Raw genomic sequence first — 25,921 nt, 5'->3', positions numbered from 1 at the left:
TATTGAATTGCAGTGAACTCCATGTAGTGCATGCACAAAATTTTGCAACATGTATTTGTCAAGCAGCTATTTCAGCAAAGAAATAATAACAGAGTTGAAGTAATTTAATATGTAACAGCTGATTCCATTTTCATCTTCAGTTTCAACTAAAAAAACTGTTTACTTCAGTCACGCTTGGTTGACAGTGTAATGCTGTATGTATATGCATGGTTATAGAAGAGGTTTGACCGAATGTATTTAGTTTTATTACTTAGAAATATTGCTAAAATTAGCATTTTGTACATTAGGGTACTATTATGTTTTATGAAAAAATATTTATTTCTGAGTCTTTTAATTTTCACATACTTACTGTCCTCAGTTGACGCTTTTATGAGACACTGGAAATACCTTTTTTTCCCCTTTGAGAGATGGCTGTGCATTATGGGAATTGAAGATTTAGGATTGACCCAATTGAAAATACCTTTTCCTTGTAAACTGGAATGCTTCACAGGTTCTCTCTGTTTCCAAGGAATACATGTTAGAATTGCAAGTACCAGGAAATAGAAAACCACCTTCATGAAGCTTGCAAAAAGTTTCTGTATCTTTACTCTTCATGATTTTGTCTAAATATACTTGGAACAAAGATGTGCAAACTGTGTATAGAAATCTCGTTTACAAATACTTAGATATGTCACCATTAGATATTTAGTCAGCACTAGAAAAGGTCTTGCACAGATTTCAGAGCTGTATGTCAAATCTATAGGTTTGTTAGAATCATCACTAACTAATTTTAAAGTGTACTTGCTCTAAAATCATTCAACTGGAACACTCAGACTTTGCAGTTCCTGTTCTTTCCTCTTTTCTAAATGCTTGAGTGATGTAGTTCAGGATGAAGCAATTGTTCATGGACTGTCCAGGCCAGCGTACCTTTCTAGTTCAATCCTGTAGTTAAAACATTTCATCAAAATTGCTTAGTGCTAATCTTACAGCTTAATCCTGTCAGCTACGGTTCTTAATGTACGCTGTTGTAGTCGTAGTTGTACAGTCACATTTGTAAATCCTACAGTGGGTATATATCCCAAAAATATAGCCATCTCAGAAGCAATGCTGGCAGTTGCATGGATGTGCTAAGCATTTGCAAGGACCAGTCCACTATCAATTAGTTGGTGTATGTAATCTCCTTGGAACAGACTGTGTTAGTTTATTATATTTGCCTTAGATGGTTACTAACTGACTGAATGAAGGTAGGAGCCAGCTAGAGAAAGGATGCTCACTTTTGGTTTTGACACTGGATATTTTAAAAGTTGATGCAAAATGTGAAGATTAGATTTATGATTTGTCTGAAATTATTAGCCTGTGAGGGGGTTGCGAATATGGTCTTCTAAGAAAGTGCATATAGGCAAGGCATAACCAAGAATTATTAATTATTGATTTTTGAACCTTATTTTCTTCCCCGCCATATTGTTCTCACAGCTCAACTCATCTCATACGCTGCATTTCTCCACTCCAAGAATTTCAAGTCCCATCCTCCGCACCATGAGCCCTCTAGCCTATCTATCCATCCACTCGGATCCTCTGAAAGAGGCTGGTTTACCAAGGAGTCAATCAGCTGAGAGCCACTCCTCTTCCTCCCGCTCAACTGGTCGTAGGCAGCTTCCCGTTATTCCCTGTGGCAACAAGCTTCCCCCTGTCATTCGCATCTCAAAAGCACAACTTCAGCAGGTGAATAAGCCTTGTCTTCATAAAAGTGACTGCGTCATAGCAGTCATCTGCAAAGTTGCTCTGCACGGTGCAGTAATAGGCATGTGCTAGTCATACTGCTGCTATATACAACATCTTAAGAAAGGATCTTGACAGATCATGTTGGGGAATACGAATGGATCTTGTTCAGGAATATAGTCAGGAATACGCTGTGAGGAAGATCTATTGTCCCACTAAGAAGAGGTAAAATTAGAGAGAGGAATATTTAGAAAGGTGTTACTTGGATTATGATCTGGACCACCAAGCATCTCTGGATGTTCTGGAAGATAGGTTCACTTCTTCAGAAAGTTTTCTCTTGAAAAAGGTAGGGTTATAGAGTCTGTTTTCTAGACTTTTACTTCTTCCAAAACTAAGATTAAAATCTCTCTTTTTCATGTGTTCCTATATTCAGATTTTGAATTGGAAACACATATCAAAATTTGGCCCACCTTAAGTGATTTTAACGTGAGGAAGATGGATATAGAGCTAGTCCAATTGCTGCTTTGGGAATGAATAAATAATGGGTTGTTCCACTGTTTGCAGTATGCAAAGTGGGAATTACTAGGGGTCATACCTGATGGAAAATATCACTAGAAAAAGGGGACTTCTCACTGTTTTGTTTTCCCAATTTCATTTGAATATGAAAAAGACAAAGGTTTAAATTATAATTGAAGTTAACCGTAATTTGAATATTAATCAAAAGAATATTGAGATTTGCTAAGCAGCATGAGCTTGCATTGAGTGATAAAGCAGTATGACATAGCATTAATGCATAAGACCGTAACATATCATCATCATTTTACCATTAATATTTTATTTGGATTATATTTTGTGTTGCCTTTTATTTCCAACATATTTTATGGTATAAGTACTTCTATGTAAAAGAATTCTTCTTTTTTTTTTTCCAGTGAAGCATGCACAGGAGTATTGATACTAAAATTAATCCATCAGCATTAGCTTGTTTTAAACTTCCATAGTATCAGTGGTGAGTGATAAAAAGGCAAACAGTGTTTTTTTTCATGCAGCTCCTGTCTGCTTTGTATCTGAATATAAAAACATAGTTCTACCCTTTACGGAAATAAGTAAATAGTAGCTAATAGTAGTAATAGCAAATAGGTATGGAAATAGGTAAATAGTAGCTCCCAGATGTTCATTATTGTGAACTTGGGATACCAAAATACCAGTGTCCTCATGATGACTAATGATTGTCTAGGGAAAAGGTCTTAGGAGAAATTAGCTCATTAAAAGTTAAGCTTCATTATTTTTCAGGATTAGTTTGTATCCCAAAATGCAAAATGACCTGTTTTATTTTGCCTGTATATCTATGATTTAAAGTTTCCAGTCAGAATGTATTGCAGATGTAATTAGCAAACTGCTCACAATTCTCCAAAGAAAGTAGTTTGGCATAGAGGGTCTTCTCTGGCTGCCTTAGTGCCCAGAAAATTAATAAAGCTGCAATATTAATCGGGCGTGCAAAATGGTATACTTTATTGTCACATGAAAAAGAATTGGTGTTTTGCCAGCTGCTGTTAACTGAGTGGAGTGATGATTATATGTAGCATTCTCAGCCTCTTCTTTCCTTTTGCCTGGTAAGTCCATGACTGCTTTTCAATCTGTGATTTTGAAAGTCCTGATTCTATTGAGAGTTTAACTTCCAGTTTTTCATTTGCTATGGGAACTACAAGCACATGACTCTTTAGTTCATTGCAACAATGAAGGGCTTGTGTAATTTTTTGGCTCGCTGAAGAGCTGAAATACTTTCACTAGTTCTTCTCCTTTCTACACTGCAGTAATGTTAGTACATCACAAGCTCAAAGTTCCAGCAGCATGAAAGATGAATATACATCTTAATGATCTAAAGCTTTTCTCCAGCTAATTATTACAAAGAATTTTAATGTCATTCTACATTATTCTGTATAAGTATTTCATACTGAATATATTTTTGTGTGTTTCCTGCTGTTGGAAATTTGGTTCAACATTCATGACTAATGAATTGCAGAAATCGGGGATCTGTGCTGTTGAATTTCATTTCATGTATTAACAAATAAAAAATGATACATTTGTTCCTGAAATCAAGCAAAGATATTATCTTTCCTGATTGTTGAAGAGTGAGGGTTTAGGAACTGTAACCCACGTTCCTCTAGTTTGACAACAGATAAAGGAGGGCATGAATTTTCTATATATTCTCTGCTCCATAGGATGTAGGTCTGCCTTTACTTGTTTCATAAAGAGGATGCCTCTTTTGACATACCTATATTACGGAGGAGAATTGGTTCTATTTTGCTTCAGTGCTCTTCAGTTATTCAACTTGCAGCCTGACGAAGGAGTCTGGCAGCATTAGAGCTGACAAAAATCAGAATGAGTTCTTTGACTGTACTTGAATCTGAAGCGTGAGGCCAGAGTGCATTAGTGTCCTTTGCCTTTATACCATGGCCAAACTGTAGAGCAAATCCTCTTGAAACATAACCTTTTTCTTTGTTTCAGTGGATTTTTTCAGCCAGATAAATTCTCTGAATACTGCTTATTAGAGGACTACATAGAGTGTTGTGTAAGGTCAATGGAAAAGGTGATGTGAGTGCAGCAGCTACTGGCCAGAGTTGTGTATGAAGACAACGCTTAGATAGACATGGTGCTAAATGTGCGACTGTGTCTTGAGAAACAATCAAACTCGGCGACCTCTCTATGTTTTCTCAGCTCTAGTTCTTCAATAAGACAGTGAAAACCTCTTTTAGCCATGGCAGCTGTCTGGAAAACTGGCTGCTATACAGTTAAATTCAGCCCTGAACAAAGGTGGATTGCGGTTTTGTGTTTCATTGTGGCATATTTTAATTTTTTGATGTGCTTAATGAGACAAGTACAAGGGGGCTAATTTTAATTTATTGGGTTTTTTTGGTAATTTGTTGGGTTAGAGTAATGATAATCTCTATCGCTCAGGTTAAGCAATCAGCATTACTGGTCCTTAACAAATATTTTCTCTTATGTCCTAATTTTCTCAATCTACCTTACTGCAACTTTTAAAAACTATTTTATAGTTATATCATTAGTTTAAAAATGCTCTGAAATCTTCCCACACAAGATGCTATGGAAATGCAAACCATCATATGCATACTCATATCCAATATGAGAAATAATATACTGATCTGAGTTGAAAAATTTACCTTAATTTTTAAGCATCTCACTGGAATTCAGGGATCTATGGAAGAATAAGGTAAGACTTCTTGATGTGTTCAAGGGGTATTTAGAGAAAGAATGCATATCCCTTAAAACTGTTATTTTATTTTGTATGTTTTAGGTTTATTATCTAGGAATGCACGTACATGTTGTAAATTTTGCCATCGTTTATGAAGTAATTTTGGCAGGTTTAACTAGTCTGCAATAGCAAGAGATGAATGTTTATGTTGGTTTTTACACGTAACAATCCTTTTTATAGCCACAAATAAACAAACACAGCCACAAAGATGCTCCTCTCTGGTTACAGTGTTCTTTTTAAGTTATTTTTAATTTGTTAGTGGCATTAACCTGAGGTTTAGAATTAGAATTAACCTGAAGTTTAGAATTAGAATTACCTTAGAACTCAGTGAGTTAAAATTCTGGTTTAGCATTATAGCCATCCATTAAAAATGCCAGGAATGGATATATCTTCCTATCATCCTCTTCAGAATTTTAGTTTCAAGACATGGACATTATCGAATAGATGTGTCCTGGAAGGAGAAGAAGGAAAAGCTTTCCTCTGTTCAGCAAGTCTTTTTTTCACTGCTGCCACGGTTAGAGTTGTCTGTAGCAAAAAGGGTTCTTATTTCAGGCTTGTTATGCCCCCATCTTCCCTATCCTAATAGAAACTATATCGAGTCAGCATGAGGTTTAAGTTAGGTTTTTCCCAGGGGGCTGCTAATACTCTTTACAGCATTTGGTTTAATCAACGTAGAAATTTCAAGGAGTTATTCTAGCTCCAGCTACTGGAACTCTTTCATACACAACAAACTTGATTTTGTTAAGTAGGAAAATGTGCAGAAGTTGTACCATCTCATTCATGATAGGCAAACTGTTAATAACTGTTAATTTTTCAGTGACTTCTAGCCTGAAAATGAAGTTGCTGTGGTGTTACAGCTTTCACTCATCATCAGTGAAAGTAAATGTTTGACAATGCTTGTGACCAGATTAAAAGGCAAGCTCAGATTCAGAATTCTTACTGTTTTCAGTTGTTACTGTTAAGTTCTTGAAAGGCAGATGACATGATCGCTGATACGATATCATTATTTTCTTCAGTAAGCTTCTCTAGAGTATCTCAATTTTTCATACAAAAACATAGGATGGGAACTATCAGGAAGCATTATTTTAGAAGGAAAAGAACATCTGGAAGACACACACAAGCTCACAGGTTACCTTAGGTTAGCCTTTTAAGCAACTGGTTTTCGTATTGTTAATGATGTTTTATGAACAATTCTCACCTACACACTCTCTTTCTAATGCAAACAAGTAAAAAGATTTATTTGTTGCTTTTATCCAAATGGCAGAATAATTACTTGGTATGTAGAAATCTAAATGCTGCCTCCAAGGCTTATTAGAGTCTTTTGCCTGAAGGAGAGAATTCTTCAGGAGTCCTTTTTCACATCTGCCTTTGGTGTAAAGGGGATTAAAAATTACATCATGTTAGGTTAGCTCTGCTTTCAATGGAAATGTTCCAAGCTGTAAATTAAGGAATTAATGGTTGAGGACAAGCAGTCAGTATGAACCTCTTTGTCTTTTTCAAATAATGTGTTACCTGCAGAGAACACATCCATTTTTAATGACAGAACCCTCCTGGCCATTCTCCTTCTGCAGGTTCCTCTATCGGAAGCAGCACAAATGTCATAGTGAAGGTCAGGACAATAAATTAGCCTGGGTAGTAGTGTCCACATACAGGGAAACCCTCCAATAAAAAGTTATTAATTGTTTTTAATGTTTGTGTTTTCTGGAATCCACAGCACTTGTAAGATTCCTGAAATTAACAACCACATGGTTCCTCTGTTCTTGTCTGTCCTCAAAGTGGTAATTTTTTTTTTTTTAAATGCCATTCTTATCCCAAACATATGTGATTTAGTACATTTTTCTAGCGTCATCATTTCCTTAGTATAGAATAAGTAAAGATGTTTCAGGAAAGCAAAATAATTTGTGGGATTTCCCATGGAGAGCAGATCAGCTCTGGTGTCAACAATTGTTTCCATGATAACAATTCACAGAGTGATCTTGCAATAAACAGGTGGTTACATTTCAGAGCATAATGCCAAGGCCTAATGATTATTTCTTATGTAGTTAATGTATTATTGATCTAATTAATGCAATAAATATAGTATATAAATAACTACAGATATTAGTATATAAAAACTACAGATATTATCATATCATCCACAAGATAATCTTTAACTGAGATCTCTCTCTCTCTTAAAGTCTTTTGTCTGCTATCATTAAAATCGTGAATTATACTAGTCCAACTAGAGTTACAGGAAAAAAAATTCTTTATTTGGAGTTTGTGAATTTATCAGCATTTTAGGATTTTCTCCTGGTTATCTATCATATGGAAGGGAGAACTTTTTGGTACAGGAAAAGTAGGGAAACCACTAAAATTAGGACAAGCGCTAAGTGGAGGTCTGGTATTTCCAAGCTACTACTATGTAATTTTTGAAAACTGGTTCAGTTTCAAATTATTATTAAAATGTCTACTATTTGGTGATTTGACACTGTTGCTGTACGTGAGCCAGAGGTTACTTATTACACGTTATAAATGTGTAGCTGCTCTGACTGCTTTCAGGCAGCTTCTAAACACGGAACGTGATATGTGTAAAGAGCTCCAAAATTGCTAACATGGTGCTACCTTATATGCAATCTTAATAATACCAGGCTAGCAACCAAACCAAAATCAGAATAAACCATCAGTGCCCTGGTATTTTAAGGAATCTTGACACTGAACTAGCAACATTCATCATACTGTAGATCACATGAGTGCTTGGTTGAAATCAGCCGTGTTGTTAACTTACTTCCTGGAGCTGTGTTTTAAATTTATCATCACTCCTGTTCACAAAGGCAAAACTGTGTAACATAACTGCCCGAAGTTTTACGTATTTTGTTTTTAAAAAATAAGCTGTGTGGTAATCACATCTTTGAGTCTGCAAACTGTATTTTGTAACTAGTCTGCAATTATAAAACCTTGGGTGCAGAGGAGGGAGTGTGTATAAAAGCATTATAAGAAAAGAGAAAGAACTTTAGTATAGACAAGACTCTTACCCCGAGGGCCTGTCTTCTGTAAAGGCTATCTATTAAGCATGCTTAGAAGCAAACTAAAAGCAGTTAGTTCTTTATGTGAATTACAGCTACTGTTAGCGGTAGCCTGTGAGCATGACAAAACCCAGAATGCTTTCAAACAGATCCTGACAGTCCTGAGAAGACATTTTAAGAAAATTTTAATCTGGATTTCAAGTTTGAAAATGAACTTTTATTTGTACAGTGATTTCAATCCTGCTGAAATTAGAATTTGTATTAAAATTATACTTGCACAGTTTCATCAGTTCTCCTGGTATGTTTGATTCATCCGTGGAAATTTTAGTGTCCACAGATTCTCTCCCTTGCAAGCATAACAAAACTGTGGGCAACATGTGCCAATATAGTGCCAATCTTAAATGAATAGAACTGGATTTAATTTCTTACAACATACAAATGGATGGATTCACTGTCTGACTGAAGAATCAGAAGTCAGGAAGACTCAATCTGTTGGGTTTTTTTTAACGCGCTGTTGGAGGATTTTTTTTAGAGTGTTGCTGTTTGAATATGAAATATACATATGCTTTTACAAAAAAGTAAAAAATACAGTCTGTATAGCAAAACTGACACATAAGTATAGCACAGCAGTAACCTAGAATTAGACAGTGGCTCACAGGAATCAGATACAACCAGAAAAAAATGGCGTTTGAAATCTGTATGTGGGTATTAAGGCAGATCTTATGTATGAATTACTTGATACTTCATGATGACCCTTTATTGGCATTGATATATTGGTGAGGAATAATAAAAATTAATCTAAAGAGTAGTAGCCAGAGCTTACTGCTTTCATGCATAAAAGCAGTGACTGAGACACTCTCTGTTTTTTCATTGCAAAGAAAGACTATTTACTTGGATTGAATTTAGGTTTAGAATAGAGCATTTCAAATGAGTTTTTCAAATAAGATACCGTGATTAAAAAAAACGAACATACTGATCCTTAATAACAAGGTATAATGTGACTTTGAAAGTGAGAGTTTAGGAGTTTCTTAAAGAAGTATTAGCCTGTGTTTTTATTGTTTCAAAATATTGTAGGTATTCTCTCTGTATGGACAGATATTAATATAGAGTTTAGCTTCAAAAAGATAATTAAAAAGTAGTAAAAATTGTTTCTAGAGTAAGAATATACACTAAAATATTTCTCATAGCTAGCTGCTGAAGGAAAGAAAGGTTTGCTTAAAGATGCTCACATTATTATTAACTATGGTAAAAATAGCTGTGGAAATAATTTAACTGCATTTTATATACCAAAAGTGGTTCCATCATTAATTAAAAAAATAAATGTCATTTTGTACTTAATGTGTCCTCTGCTAGTGGAGGAACCTGCTAATCTGTGGTGTTTTCTTTCTCTACTTAGCTGAGTACCTGTATACTTGAGCAGCAGTCTGAAGTATACTTTAGCATAATCTCTCATAGAGAACTAATTACATCCTAATGAAGATTTTTAGATGCTTTATAAAATCTAGATTTGCTAATGCTGAATAAATTGTGTTACTTAAAGTGTGGCAGGAACTCACTGGCTTTGTTACTGTTACTTTGTTACACAATCGTCATGGAATCAGTAGTTTGCAACTTGCCAGAGGAAAATTCTCTAAGTAGCCAAACTTCTGGCAGTAGTCCTTAATCTCTACGATATTTGTGTCTTTAGAAAATAATCATGCTAAAGTAGGAATTCAGTTTCTGTAAGGAGGGTAATAATAGCATGAGATGGGAAGATTAAATAAGCTTCAGTTGCCTTTTTTTTTACATCCCTGAACTGTCTATTAAGGCCAATTCATGCTTTCTTTGTTAGAAAAAGAGTGTCTCAGTGGAACTAAGGAGAAATATTACAATACTGGCCCATTTTTTAATAGGAGTATATGACAGGAGTGTTGTATGAGTGTTATGAAGTAATAGCCTGTAAGTGCAGCTGCTTCCCAGTTCCCCAACAATCTAAGTAAGTTTCAAGAATATTCTTCAATTGTTTTATGTGTTATATACAAGTTGTTTCAAATTAATTTTAGTCATGTTACCAAACTAATTAGCCACTTACTACAATTTCAGTCATTCTCTAAAAGCAATTAAAGATACTGGTTTTAGAGTAATCAACATTTGACCTATTGGATTTTTCAGGAGGTGGTTTTATGTTAGAACAAAAATTTCTTCCTTTACCTGGTAAGTGGCATAGGAATAACTGAAAAGGGAAGATACTTACAGAATACTGAAATTAAGCCGCGATTAATAAGCCTTAAAGAAACACTCTAAACACAGATCTGTGTGTTCTTTATCCTCAAAAAATACCTTTCACATTAGAGCATATGAAAATACTACATTCCCATCTCTGCATCTGTATTCCATCCTCTTCCTATTTCTTGCCACCTCCATATAAATTGATGGAAAAATTAGCATTCTACAGTAGCAGAAAGACTATGTCTGAAGAGCTGTGGAAAGCAACATGCTCCTCTTTTCAGACAGATATAAGTAAGCCTTTATATGTAATTTCCCTTTAGGATTAGGGTTTGTCATTTATGAATTTTTAACAACAGAGGGTAGTATCGTGGGGACCACCAGTTCCTACAAATGCCTGCAATGCTTGCAGTACCATATATATGTGGAACTGTTGAAAGGGATTTGGTATCAAAACTTAAGCTGGTCTTCTGTTGCATAACACCACAAATTACAGCCATGTGTTTCTCCTGTTTGTCTTCCTTCATGTTAGTCTGTCTGTAGAAATAGCCAGTGTGGTTTAGTAAATCTGTAAATAATTATATTTAACTTCTTCCCTGCTGTGAATTTAATCTGTGAAGGGAATGTAAGGGATACAAAGGATTAGACTCATAAAAGTCGGTAGTAATTATAAGAGCAGGAAGCGAGGATTTTGAAAAGTAGGGGCACTGTTCTGAACAGTAGGCTAGGGGAGTTGTCCTCAGAGATATGAACATAGCAGTGGTTTATTCATAGGAGGAGAAAACTAGCCGTAAATGACCAGATATACTCTTTACGCTTTAATATAAACTGCAGTTCAAATTTCTTTGCAGAGGCATATAGTTATGCAAGGAAATAGAAATTAGGTGACATAAGTAAAGGAAAAATCATGAAGTAAGATGAACTTGGTGGACTGGATATATTCACGGAGGTTGCTTGGTATTGCAGAAGTTGCAGGCTCATACTAACATTGGTCGGATTCCTGGTAGGCAATAGAGCTAATGATAGATGAAAAAGAGAAGCAGGAAAAAGAGAAAAGATACTTGAGGATTGTTCTCATCAATACACAAACTTTACCAAGGTAGGAAAGAAGTCCTGAAGAGTAAACTGATTAGGTAAAGTGTCTTCAGAATGCCAAGTAATATGATAGTGGCTTATTAATGTGAGAAGTTACAAATAATGACAAATAATAGCTGAACAACTGATCTGTACACTGTTTCTAAGAGGCCTAAAGTCCTGACAGGACTTGACGTGTATGAGGAGGTAGCAGACAGCATGAGTGGGGGGAAGCAGCTGTTGCTGAAAGGTCAGGTGTTTACCTGCTGATATTGTGCGATAATCCATAGTCACACCTTTACATCTTTCAGACTGAGCAGCATTGCAGACCAAAACTCAGTATTTCACATCTCTGCAGTTTGCTGTGTACATTCACAGAGGATTTCATCCAAGCATATCACTTGCTATTGCAGCCTGTCAAAAGATTAAAGGGAGGAGAGTTTGTCAGATGTAATAAAGGATGTCCAAGAGATATTTCTGTTGTTGAAGTTGTTTTGTTCTTTTTTTTTCTTAACATCACACACTGTCTTGTTAAAGTTTCTTGAAGAAAATGAAGTTTAATTCCTCATCTTGGTCAAGTCCTATTTTCAGAAAGTTAGAAGTCAGAAAGGAATTAAGAAATTATTTAGGGAAGGCCAAAGGATTCAAGACTGTGCTGGCAATAATTTCATTCTAATATTTCACAGAGAAAGGAGAACCACAAATGCATTGTTTCCTATATTTTCTCAGCCATTTTCAGTAATCTGCTGTATCACATAATTTCTGTTGAAGTATGGGAATTGCAATAATAGAGTAGACGGTGTTATAAAGCGATTATCATAGTGAGCTGAGAGGTAGCTTTTTAAGTTCTATTCCCTGCATTTTTTTTCTTAGATGAATTGCCTGCATCACATTGTGATCTTTGTCCCTCAGATGTAGTGTTTTACAACATTGACATGTATTATTTGTTGTGTAACAAGAGATGTATTGAACAACTTTGAGATTTCTTTCTCCCTGAGTTAGACTAAATGATAATTTAAATTGGTGTATTTTGCATGTCTCAAGGTCAGCTCTCCTCAGACTCCTTGATTTTGACTTCTGTCTCGCAAGGTCTCACAAACAAGAGAGTGAGAAGGCTATGGGATAATTAAGGCTACAGGATTTTTTTAAAAAATTGTTTTAAGGGATTAAAAACTTCCTCCAGTCTTTTAACTTAGAATTCTGTATAGTGTGTATCATGAAGTTGTCTGTAGTGACCTGCCTTGCAGAGAAGCTGATGCTTTACTCAAAGAAATCTTATAAGGAGCCTTAGGGAGATCATCTGTAGGCTTCTTCCAGTTATTCAGCAATTGACTATTACTTCCAAGTTCTTCCAAATGAAAGCATTTGTATCCCTAACCATGGCAGAGGAGTTGGAACTAGGTGATCTTCAAAGTCATTTCAACCCAAACCACTCTATGATCCTGTGATTTGACAGGGTTCAGTTCTATACAAGTTCTGTTTTCTCATACACATTCCCAGGTTTTTTTTTAATTGGTCTTGCTCTTTTGTTTCTTTTAGTTGCACCTGAAGTTGTAGCAACCCTTGCATGAAAGGCACTTTGACATGATTAGTCATTTAAATTGCTTGCACATAAAGGTGAAATGTCAAGCTCAACAGGGGTATAATTTAATTCTTATGCTTTGAGAAGACTAATAAGAGGTTTATTGACCTCTTATGAAAAGGTCAAAGAAAACAAACTTTTGTTTGTTAGTGAAAACAAATCAAGAAAGTGGTATGTGTTCAAGATGCCATTTCTGAAGCTGTGAACTACTCAGTAGTACCGAGTACTTAGTCATCCAGTATCCTCTTCTTTCCTCCGCTTGTTCCGTCTTTTACTTTTACAAGTAGCTTCCACCTGTTCTACTTGTAGGTTGTTCAATAAGCTTACTTTTCTATTTATTGAGTGTAAGGGTTAAATCTTGGTTGGCCAAGGTAGGCCTGAAAGACTAGGAAATTCTCTCTCCAGATGTGGCAAAGGGTATAAAGTCTGTTGAAAAATATAAACGTGTTTCAGATCAGATCTGGTTTCACCTGAGAGTAGAAATATGAGAGAGAGGTCACAAGGTAAAAAAGAGTTTGCATGTAAACATATTAGAGCAAAGGAGTATTTAAAGGCAATTTAATTCTGGAAATATACCAAGAAGATAAATAAGTTACTAAAAGGAAATAACTAAGATTGTCTTCTGAACATTGAGAGAAAACAGCTACCCTGTTTCCTAGACCTTTTTCTTCTTTTTTTTTTCTCCTGTTTTATTCCTTTTCCTTTCACTACAGAGTTTTGCTAAACTATTTTTAACACTCGAGATTTAGGCACTAATTGACTCAATCATTAAAAGATGCTTTATAAAAACAAAAATCTACTTCCTTTGTTCTTTCTGTAGCTAAACTGATGTGCTTGGATTCTCTCACATGAAAGCTTTTGAAGTAAGAAAGACTTCTCTAACACAAAATGGACGTAGTGCTTCTTTCAGAGAAAGAACCTGGTCCGAGAGCGAGGGGAGATGAGACAGATGTTTTCCCAAAACTAAGTAACTCCAGTTTGTTTCTCGATGTACTGTTTTAATTCAGCAAGTATGAAAGGACTGTATTGGCTCAAACTTGAAAACTAATTATCAGGGAGACAAAAAGTAGCCTCTTGCTGCAGAATTCATTTTGTTTTGTTGTTTGGGGTGGGTTTTTTGGGGGGGTGTTGGTTTTTGTTTGCTCCCCCCCCCGCCCAATTTCAATAAATCTTAATTTGGTGAAGATGCTACAGACAGCTTACGTCTACTTGGGGAAAGAGGAGTTCAATTATTTTACATTTCTGCTCCACCACCACCTTATACAACCCTCTCCCCCAGTGAAAAATACCACTTTCTGTAGCCTTACAGCTAATTCTAATTATAAAACTAAGAAAGTATTTTTCTCCAAATTTTATTCCAAATTTCTTAAAAAAAAATGTTACCACATTTTTCAGTTAAGGTCAAAAAACTGCATTAGGTAAATCAGAGAGTTCCAGAATACATTTTATAGTATAGAAATGATTTCTTTAACATTAATATATATGCTCCCTTTTATTCAGCTTTATGCCTGTGATTTGTGGTCTATGTTTAGTTCTAGTTAACTGTTTATAATATCAGTTGAATGTTTGTGTTTCATGGAAGTGGACACGTGATGATGGAAATCTTGTTACATAGGACTACAAAGAAAATGAAAAAAAAAAAAAGAAAGCAGCAAGAATTTCAATGAAGCTTTATATTCTCATGGGAAATCTGAGTATATCTCCTTCACTGTCAGTTCCCATTTCTTATTTTGGAGAGTTGTTCTATATTTGCGAAGTTTGAGTACACAGTATAAATTGTTATGGGTCCTGGCAGATAAGCCTGGTTTCTACTATCCAGTAGTACCAATATAGTAACTCTTACAAAAGCCCATTTAGCTCAGCAGCATGTATAATTTCTGCAACAAAGTCAAAGGAAATCTCTCTTGGAACATAGCAAAATCCTGGCAGCACTGGAAGTGGGCTGCCACTGGTTGTCTCTTCTACCATCAGTGAATCAAGGAAGTCTGTATGTTCAAACCCAGACTCCAGGCTTCCACTTTTTGCTGAGTATTACAAACTCAAACTGTGTCAGATTCATGAGAATTCACAAAGAATACAATTTAAAAGGGAACTGATCTCTCTGTGTGTGTAAAGGAAGGAAGGTAGCCCCTTGATTATTTTACTGCTTATACATTTTACCAAATGACTCAATCCAATATGTATAAAGCACAATCCAGGACTCCTCGTCACATGAGAGCACGTTCCTCCCTTGGCCATAGAGGTAAAACTCATCTCACTTTTATGTGTGCTCTCTCACTCCCCAACCTCATGACTCTTGCATTTCTGTCTGTTTTGTGGCCTGTCTTCAGTGGGGAAAGTAAGAATCAACCCCATTCTGGTGTTGTCCTTACTGGGGGAAGTGGGCTTATGTCCCTCAGGTGGGGAGAGACATGGATGCAGGTTTCCTATTTCCCGGACTTGCACTCTAACGATTAAGCTATGAACTTACAGGCAGCACTCATCATAACCAACTGTTTTTTAAAGAGACTGGCTAAATATGATATACCGTTTTCAGGAGTGCTTTAAGTGTGCCTATTGGATTAGACCTGCTAGGGGATTTAGATGTGTGAATATTTAGTTTGTGAATCTCTTACTGATCTTAGGTAAGGAGGTGTCCTAACCAGGTTGCTTAGTTAAAGCGAGGCATAAGTTTCTACAGGGAAGGTGATAGCTAAAATATGGATACTTGGGAAAGTTTTCTGGACAAAATTGTGGGTATTTTGGGTATGGATGTATTTAATTAGGTAAATAAAAGTTTGGGGTTTTTCTATTGATGAAGTATCTGAATTCTACCTAAGCTGAAATTTAAGTCCATTCCTGAATCTGGGCCTCACTGTGTTCTTTGTCTTCTGTATTTGTCTAAAAATATTGGTGTGTACTTGTTAAATAGTCTATGTTTATATACAACTTGTTATAAGAGTATTTAAACTAACGTAAAATAAAAAGCCTGCCTGTTAGGCTGCATCTCATTTCCAGGAGGGTAACTTGGTAACTGCAACATTTTCCACTGAGATTGTTTGGTTTTACCTGTTACACATTTCTGTCTGGGGGTGACAGAGTATTTTTTTTTTCTAATTATCTAGATGTAAATTTTGAAGTTGAGTATTATTTGGACATTATGATTCATAGTAATCGTCACATAATGTATCTTGAAGACATGGCATCAAAAATGCTGTTTAAAGAATTATCTGTATAACATTCCTGATTTACTCACCTTTGTCTTCTCTAATTTTCCAATGCAGATAACAATACCCAGACCTTCAGTGGCATCCACACAGTCTGTTTCAGAGAGCTTTCATTGTGGCCACCAGCTAGAGAAAAGAGAGCAGGATGCTATGGAACACACCGTGGAACTTTCCTCTCCAAAGGAAAGTTTGCCAGGTTTGGTTGTGGCAGAAGATGCACTTCCAGGTAGTGCTAGCAGACCAGATTTGGTACTTAATGTCAGCCAAGAGGTCCTTGACGGGGAAGAATGTGACAATGTCCTGGACTGTGGCCAAAAGGACCTACCTGAACAACATAGTGGGATACAGGAAGAGGAAGAACTTGAAAATATTCCTGTAGAGGAGGCTGAGGAAGAACGGCTTCCAGTGGTTTCTGAGGACTCCATCAAAATGCTAAGCAAAGAACAGAATTCTTCTTTGCCAGGAAACTCAAAATCCGCAGAGGAAGAACCTCTAACAAATACTGAAGCTGCTGAAGAATCAAAGCCAAGGCCTGTCTGTTTGGTGCCAAATGAAGATGAGGTTCTGAAGTTGATAGCACCTAAACAGTCAGAATTTTCTCCCTCAAAACTTACCAAACCACTAGTTAATAGACAGGCAAGCAAAATAGCACCAGTTCAGGAAAATGGTTTTCATTCTAATAAGGAAGAAGTTCATATTCAAGACTTGAAATGCCACCAAGTGGCCCTTACTACCTTTTTGCACGAAGAGGACAAAAAGGAGAAAAATGCTCCCAGAAATGGAGAGTTATTCCACTGTATTTCGGAAAATGAAAATTCTCATCGATCTAAGAAGGACATAGTTAAATCTCCTTTTGTATTCAGGCAGAGCCGAATCCCAGTTTTAGCACAAGAGATAGACTCAACATTAGACTCCTCTTCTCCTGTTTCAGCAAAGGAAAAGCTTCTTCTTAAAAAGGCGCATCAGACAGACTTGGTCAAAATACTTATGGAAAAGAGACAGCTCAAATCTTTCCTTGGTGACCTCTCAAGTGCCTCTGATAAGTCACTGGAGGAAAAAATGGCTGCTACTCCAGTACCATTTTCTGAGGATGATGTCTTATCTTCATTTTCTAAATTGACACTGGACTCTCATTTCAGCAAGCAGACTGAAGATAGCTCTTTATCTCCAAGCAGCCCTCAGTCCAGAAAAAGCAAGATTCCAAGGCCAGTCTCCTGGACAGCCACTGATCAAGTCACCAGTTCAAGTTCAACTCTGTTCTTTCCTCGGCCACCACCAGGAAAACCGCCTGCTAGACCTGCGGTAGAAGCTAGGTAATGCGGAGAAAATAGAAATATGTTTTCAGGTTTAAAATTGATTTGAGCTAGGCTGCAGTTACTATGCAGTGTGTAGTCCTGTAGAAGTTCCAACCTTTAACTGATCTTTTAAAAATGCTGGGCTTCAATTCTCTGAGAAATCTTACATTGTTGGAGAATGAATGAGGAGGGGCTGTTACACAGGAACGAGCCTGCTTCACTGTTAAGCCTTATACATTAATAGATGTGTATTCAGTAGTTTGAAGCCTGTCAATCCCTGACTAAATCTTTACACCTGGTTTTTAAAGCAGGGTCGCTTTTCCAGAATTGTTGATTATTCACAAACCCAGAGAAATCAATAGGATCTGTCATATCCAGCCCCTCTGAAAATTAAACTGTTTCTTTTGTAGACATTTTAAGTATTTGGGTTTGGTATTGAGCCATCAGTATCAAGTTAGTTTGCTATGCGCAGATCATGGTTGAGTAAAACCAACTAAGAAAAGGAGGGCAGAGTGAATTCTAGAAGCCCTCCTTCACCAATCCTATATACAGACAACCATGATCTACTTTCTTCAGTGCCTACATTGTCAGGATATGTAGAATTTTGTAGTAGTGCAAAATCTCCTGGAGGAAGTTGTGGTGTACCTTGCAGTCCCTTAAAATTGTGTATAGGAGTGTATTGGTGGTGTGCAGGAATGGATGTAACCCTCTGAAACAGAGGCAGTAAGTGCTGCTCTTCGGTGCACTTCTTCCAGCACTACCAGGAAATTTCAGTTACCTTGAAAACACTTGGCTGCCTATGTGAGAGTGTTTATGCAAATATAAATACTGTTTTGAATTGAAAAACATGGAAGGCAAAGCCTAGATCTGAACACCTCTACCTTATAGGAAAGTTCAGCTCCAAATGTCTGTTCTGCAATATAAGGTCATGCCTAATTTCCCAAGATACTGTGCTTCTGTGTGAAATCTAGTGAATAGATGGGAACAGAAATAATCTTTCTTCATTTCTTCTTAAGGTTACGCAGATACAGAGTCCTAGGGAGTAACAGCTCGGACTCAGATCTTATCTCTCGTCTGGCTCAAATCCTGCAGAATGGATCTCAAAGACCAAGGAGTTCTACCCAGTGTAAGAGCCCAGGATCTCCACATAGTCCAAAAACACCACCCAAAAGTCCTGTCATCCCCCGACGCAGTCCCAGTGCCTCCCCTAGGAGCTCTTCTTTACCCCGTACTGCCAGTTCATCTCCGTCCCGGGCTGGGAGACCCCATCATGATCAGAGAAGTTCATCCCCACATCTTGGGAGGAGTAAATCACCTCCTAGCCATTCAGGCTCCTCATCTTCTAGGAGATCCTGCCAACAAGAGCACTGCTGCAACAAACCGAGCAAGAATAATCTGAAAGGATCTGGCAGTTCCTTCCACCATTCCCCAAACACTAAGACTCCCACAGGAAAGAGCAAATCAACCACTAAGCTTAGCAGATAGGAACTGGGCCTTGACAGGTATAAAGCCTCCTCCTAAACCTGATGCATGTTGTGTCTGTGTACTGTCTATTTACAAAAATAATCAAAAAAAAAAAAGTATATTAAAAAAATGGTGTTGAATCTGCGCTTTTGAAAGAAAGTAAGCATCATAAACTATTCATGAGAAAGCATACTGTGTAAATAAGTGGCCAGACATTGCCGAAGAGCAGACAGCAAGCAGATCCACGAGAGGAGAGGTAGAGGCCAGGATAAGAATGACTAGGTAGTCGAAGAGGTGCAATGTATTTAGAGTAAAACTATCTCTAAGGTGAATGTTTTAAAAGGGTATTTATTTCTATGTTTTTAGTTTATCTAGCTAGAGGATTTGGCTTAATTATTTAAGGACTTGCATACTTAAGGAGTATGTAAGAAAACCTGAAACAGTTATTCCCAAACTGATGTCATCACTTGGGAGATACGTACTCCTCAAGCATGTCTTTGCAGTGTTAAAAAAAGCACACAATTTAGAAGACGATGGTATTTCTACCTTGTAAGTTTCTTCCCTTTTGAGCTGCACACATCTCTGAGTGACTCAGTGCTCATCTTGTCCCTTGTCTACCATTGCACATGTTTGTTCCCTAAGGAAGTATCATGTTCCTTGACCCTTCATGACATGATGATGTTTTAAAAATTACTACTAATGTTCACTGAAATGGTACTATAGCTATATTCTACTGAAATGTGCTTACAGTACTGATTTGGATCCAATAAGCTAATTCTCAGTTTTATATCATGCGCTCCTTTGAGACTCACAGTGGAGTTCTTTGAACCATGTTCAATAGAATTCAGAAAAGCATTCCTGTCTAGAAAATGAGAAAAAGGAGCAAGATGTCTGCACTTCACTCAGTGTTGCAGATTTACAATGAAATGCAATGTAACTTAGAAAACAGACATACCATTTCCCCCTTAACACAGCTGCAAGAAGAACCCTTGGTGTCACTGGTTTTTGTTTTTCCATGAGTTATGGATCACTTATACCATATGCAAAGATGATTACTACCAACCAAGATTTGCTTTTTTGGTCATTTGTTTTTATAAAAAACATGAAAGATGAAAAAGAGATGAGGGGGTTGCCTGTTTTGTGAATTTGGAGGGTAATAGGTGATAGATACACCCTTACAAATTCTGGATGAGAATGTTAGTCATCAAGGCAAAATATACAGAAAACAATCTGAGCTATTTTTTATGTTGCAGTCCTCTCATTCTTTTGCCTGAATAGTTTTTGATAGCCAGGCTTTGTTTTCTGTCAGTAAAGTCCATGGTGTCTAATTCCTCCAGCTTTGGTAGTTATTTAATAATCTCCTATGCTTTACGGGATCTCTGTAGGGAACCTAACAGTACAGCACCTTTTGCTATATTCGGAAGAGAATAACGGGTCAGAATAGTAACACATAAGAACACAAGCCTGAGAAAGATGCAGCCAGCTCTCCCTAATTATTCCTGTTGTGGGGATGCTGGATGCATAGGAAACTTGTCAGTTACTGATCTGCTTGCTGTAGTCATATGCCTCTCCAGCCAGCATCTGTGCTTTTTTATTTAACCTCTGCCAAATGAATACCTTTGGATTAAAAAGGGAATATTTTGTCTCTGAGCTAACACATTCTAATGCTGCATTTAAGCTGCCCTAGAGCTGCACGGAATTTCACTTGCTTTGTCAGACTATGTTGATTTTTTTTTTCTTTTCTTGCTATGAATATATAGTTTCCCATATGTAATGTAGCACAGTGTGGAACCTTAATTACATTCAGGTTTCAAACACTACAGATGAATGCAATAGGTAGGGTATACCTGCTTTTTCTGAAGAAACTGTACCCTTGGAAAGTCCTATTTCTTTGTATTATATTGTATAATAGGTGCTATACCAATAATTGCATGTCCTCATGGTAAATTATATAATATAAATATTTATATATACATATATGTATATGCTTATATAAACTCATTCTTTCTCATTTTTAGTTTGTAATTTATGGACCACAAATAATACAGTTCCCTTTCTGTTAGTTCCTGAATACTTTCAGCATTGTATCTTCTATTCCCATTCCCCCCATCCCCACCCCCCGCAAATTTCTGGAATGCACAAATTCTAATAGCCTTTAAACCTTGGTACGAGATTGAAGGACTGCTGATTTCTCAACCAGCCAATGTTTTGTCTTGCAGCTTGCTTTTTTTCTTTATAATTTTGTCTGTGCATTTGCATATGGCACAAGAGCAGAGACTCAAAGGTATTTTTATTTTTTATTACAAATAGGGTTTGTGGTTACTCATTTTTATTTCATAATGTGAGTACTTAATTGTTATGAATGTTCATCTTACAGGAGCAGTGCCAGTCAATGAATACCTAACAGATGAATGTGACAACAACAAATCCCATCTTTTCCTTCCTGTTTTCCTCATGTTTCCTTATGGTATAATAGAAAGAGAATTTGGTCCCATTGTGATATTTTTGCCCTGGGCACTGCTGGAGTTATGTCTTAAGATGGTGTGGCAGCCTATGATTATTTTTCCTCCCCTCTCTCTTATATCTGAAAAGCATTTGTTATGGTCTTGTAAGCTTATTCCTACATTAACACGATCAGTTTTAATAGGTACCAACTTTATGCATCATTGCCTAAAATGCTGAAGTTGAGGTGTTTATATTTTCTCTCCAGTGTAGCAGGATCCAGAAACAGGTAATTGCTTTACAGGTGAGAAATAATAGAACACCTACAGATTTTTTATGCTGTCTTCAAAGTACAGACTTGTCCATTGGTACACATTGCTATGTAAAATAAATCAATGCTGTAGAAATTCACTTGTACTTGAACTACTTGCCAATGTAAAAACAGTAAACTATGCCAAAATAGAGAGATATCAATTGTGATTGATGGCCCAGGCTTCTTTCAGTGCAGAAAAAAGTAGAAGGACTGTATGTCCCCAGTTTCACTGAGGATTCAACAGGAGCTAGTGAGCAAATCATGAAGGTGTGATTGGAGGAGTGATTGTGAATAATTTACCTTGAACAACCCGCTCTTCTGGAGTTTTTTAAATTGCTTGATACCCTCCCCCGAGAAGTTTACAGAATTGCTTACTATGGTCTAATGTAGCAATCAGTTAATGTAGTTAGGTAATGGTCAGCTAATCAACTCATACATAAATATTGGCTTAATATTTCTAGAGGGCCTGTATAATCATCAAGAACTCTATAAGCTTCAATATTTGAATATGCAACTGACTCTGCATAAAAGCACCAATGTACACGTGTCCCTTGTGCAGAGTGTGAATGAGTGGTTTATGGAGGGTTATCTGCAACAAATTTTCAGGGACGGGGAAGATTTTTCTCCACTGTACAAAACTGTTACAGTTATTCTGCATAGCACGCAGCAGCTTACACAGGGATTTTAGCTGGGAAATAGTAATTCAAGGAGCTGTTGCTTTGTCTTCTTCAAGCCTCTGTTACTTTGGAGGGCAGTGCAACGGAGCCATGACATGTAGCAGATGCAGATGCTGCACACGCATTTCCTCTTCATGGTGTTTCCTGTGTTGTGGCCAGCACTTTGGAGCATTTTTTAGAGAAATTGAGGCATGAAGCCTTTAAATTAAAATAGAACTTGAAAAGACTGAACATTTCACGCAGACATTTGTGCTACCGTATTGCATGGTATAATGAATCTAAGTTGCAACTTCAAAAATCTATATTAATATTAATAAACATCATTATTAATTACAAATGCCAGTTACTACTCAAGTAAACCTCTGTTAAAAGTAATAGAAGGTGTGATAGACTAGAGCAACACTGACAAGTTGTATGATGCTAGGCACCTACCTACTACTTAAGCAGGATGGGTAAGCATAGAAAATCTCACTCTTCAAAGGCAGGAGCAATATGAGGTCTTAACTGCTAGTTATATACAATTATTCAGGAGGCAGACCCCTGGGGAGTGACATGGGGCTTTCATGATAGCTACCACCCACATCCTGCCTTGGGATGTCTGGACATATTCTTGCCTTGAAGTCTGCATGTTTGAGATCAAGCTTTCTCACATACCTCATTAAACAATCTTGACGTAAAGAGGAGGATCTGGTCCTATATATTTAAAAATACCTGGAAATATTTTTCATCTGAAAAAGACTTGTAAGCGCTCTATCATTTACAATTTGTAGTATTATGATATTAACTATAGCTGGGGAAACACACAATTTTGATTATATATATATAAATAGGCATTTGTACATAAGTGTATCTATATATACTCTTATATAGATACTGTATATTGTATAGAAACACATATACATACATCCATATGTGTGTACATACATACAGACAGAAACAGTCTCAGATATTGCATCCTGTTTACTAGAATTCATTTGCCAGAGTGAGCCAAGGCTTGTTTTGCTTTGATTTCCTCTAATCTCCTCTCCATCTACTGTAATTTTGCTATGCACTAATTCTGATTCTGTATCTCTTCCATGTCACAAGCCTTGATCCTATAGTCCTACTTGGGCAAAATTCCCGTAAATCTTTCTTATTACAGTAACATTTTTTCAATTGTTGACTGTAATGTTTCTAAAAAAATATTTTCATTTTCTTTTTGGTGAGAATGTAGACAAAGCCAGACTTACAGTAGAGATTCTTTCCTGTAAACAGAATTTTTCCATAATGAATTGGACATCTTTATGGAACACCGAGGCATAAATTCTGGTAAGAAGAAAGTGATTATTCAAATTTCTTAAAAGGGTCTAATGGTAAGGTAGGGATACGCGCTCCAATTTTTATATATGTGTTAAAATGAAAGAGGAATCTTCTGAAAAGGAACAGGAGAACAAAAGAGACCTCAAAGTCAATCTGGTTTCTCATTATAGCTGTATAAGATATTAATTTTTTCATGCAGGAGTGATCCTGTGAGGTGACGACCCATGCCTGTCCTGTCAATGCTAGTAAGCAAGGGGCTGCTTAGGTGTCTTAGGTTAACACCATGACTCCCTATGGCGCATTCTCTGTGTGCTTTTCCACTGTAAGGAGTGGTCAGAGAACTGTCAGCTATAGAAATACAAGCCTTGATAATTATGCATTACTCCTTCCTTCAGCTGGTAATAGCTTTGGTTGCTTGTTCCTGTTTCTGAAACTTGTGGGACTACTTGTGTAGTATTTTTATTCTACTTCTAGCTAATGTAGTAGGCAGTGATCTGGAGGAGTTTGTTCACTGTTTTTCTTTTAGCTCAAATATCATTGGTTGCAATTACTGTGATTTTCAGTCACCTGTGACGCCAGCAGAAGAGAGTGAATTTCAGGTCATACAGTTCTTAGGTAACACATGCAAATCTCATAAACATGCACCTCACACAAGAATACCTCAGCTGTCCACTTGAAGCCAGTCTTCCTTTTCCCTACAGATAACATTTCTAAAAAAGAGAAAGTATATAAAAGTCAACCTAGACTGTGTAATAACTGTCTGGAGTTATTTTAAGATACAGTCAAATTCCAAAAAGTTTAATCACTTATTTTCCTGTATTTTAAATAATCAGGCTTTTAAATATTAACCTCTGAGAGTTTTTCAAAGGAAGAAATGCATAGCGGTGTATTGTTTTAAAGTCTAATGAATTAACTGGGCAATTACATCCAGGTTTGAACATGTAGGCTGATTTTAGTCTCCATTGCTGGTAACATTCTCTCTTAAGAGTAACAGTGACAAACTCAAAGCACGTGTCATTAATATATTTTGCTTTGATTTCTCCTCTACATGAAGAGCTTGGATCCTTGGGTCTTCTTGCTGTTCTTGTGCAGGTGAAACTTTTATTAAAATCAGTATAGGGTCCTTTTTTTCATTTTTTTTCCTGTTTAGGGAGTGGAGGAATAAACTCATTTTATAAATATCATATTTGCAATTGCTGTATTTTCAATTAAAAAATGCAAATTCTATATTACTATTATGCCATGCCATGCCTTTTGATCTCTTCTTCTGTAAGAATTACTGCTGAGAGCCAGTTTTGGCTAAGAGTACAAAGTGGTCTCTTCTAAAACAATAACACAAGTGGGCCACTCTTATGTGGTCCTGACCATCTACGACTGTCTGTTGGAATTCAGCTGGAATTAATTCAAGTTACAGATGTTTGTTTCCTTTTGAGATTACTTGATCTTTGACCTTTTATGTAAAGGAGCTTTGATAACAGTAGACCAGTTTGCTCCAAAAGATGCAAGATATTTAATTTGGTCTGCCTAGCTTCAAATTGTTTTAAACCCATATCTGCTGCATGGCAGGCAAGGTCATAAAGGTTTGACACCAAGTGAGGTGGGATTTTAGGAGCTATTTCACATCTTTTCCTTCTGACTGGATATCTGGATTGCTTGCCTACCAGCCTTCTCTACGTCCTCTTTACCTTCCTTGGCTAGAAAGCAAAACTTGGAATTCTTCTCCAGCTTCTAACTTTCTTTTCACAGAGTCAGCCCAGAGACAAGTTGCAGTGCTTAAGCTAACAGATGTCAATTTTCAAATGCTTTCCTGTGAATATCCAAACTAGGAAATTAAGGAAATCACCAGCAATGCCTTTAGACTATACTGACTTTTTGAAGCTGCCAACCAATGGCTGCTAAACTAAAATCTCTGGGCAATACCACAAAGAATGAAATCTGCATATTAACTAAAAATACGATGTTATCATTCGATAAGACTTAAAGTACTCATTAGTAAAATCTGCAGCATGATTAAAGTAAGTGGAAATAGTTCTGAGATTGTTTGTTACCATTGAGGAAGACAAATGTTGAGTCCTTCAAATTCTCTTGCTCAGTAATTGCAGTTCCCTTCCCCTCCTTGGAAATCTTCTAAGCCATTCATTTTCTTTTAAGTTTGTGCAGGCACCCAAGAACGTATAGAGTTAATGCCCTTGTAACGGTCATTTGTACATAAAGTTGTAATTATTTATTTTCTCATTTGTACCATATCAAGGCTTTGTACAATGTTTTAAGTTTTTGTTTTCAAATTATTTTGTATTTTATTTTTATAAACTGGTTCTAAATAAAATATTCATTCAGCATGCAAACCTTCAATTCTTGACTGTGTTTGTTTAATGATATAATTATTTATAGAG

At 36.6% G+C, this 25,921-nt stretch overlaps 1 protein-coding gene across 2 annotated transcripts in view; it reads left to right on the top strand.

Annotated features, from left to right (window-relative positions):
* The window catches only part of TTBK2 (tau tubulin kinase 2), a 96,512-nt gene extending 70,645 nt beyond the window's left edge, over window positions 1-25,867 (top strand). The window contains exons 14-16 of one of the 2 annotated variants that reach the window (XM_054067396.1): window positions 1,453-1,701; window positions 16,096-17,351; window positions 18,350-25,867. In XM_054067396.1, the coding sequence (XP_053923371.1) occupies window positions 1,453-1,701; window positions 16,096-17,351; window positions 18,350-18,818 (1,974 nt within the window). In that variant the 3' untranslated portion in view covers window positions 18,819-25,867. The remainder of the gene's footprint in view (window positions 1-1,452; window positions 1,702-16,095; window positions 17,352-18,349) is intronic. The other variant, XM_054067397.1, reaches the window with a different exon arrangement.
* Window positions 25,868-25,921: the final 54 nt, after the last annotated feature.

This window comes from Cuculus canorus, chromosome 5 (genome assembly GCF_017976375.1).
Source record: "Cuculus canorus isolate bCucCan1 chromosome 5, bCucCan1.pri, whole genome shotgun sequence".
Classification (NCBI taxonomy): Eukaryota; Metazoa; Chordata; class Aves; order Cuculiformes; family Cuculidae; genus Cuculus; species Cuculus canorus.
The sequence above is the reverse complement of the archived record's forward strand: the minus strand, read 5'-3'. Positions and strand labels throughout refer to the sequence as shown.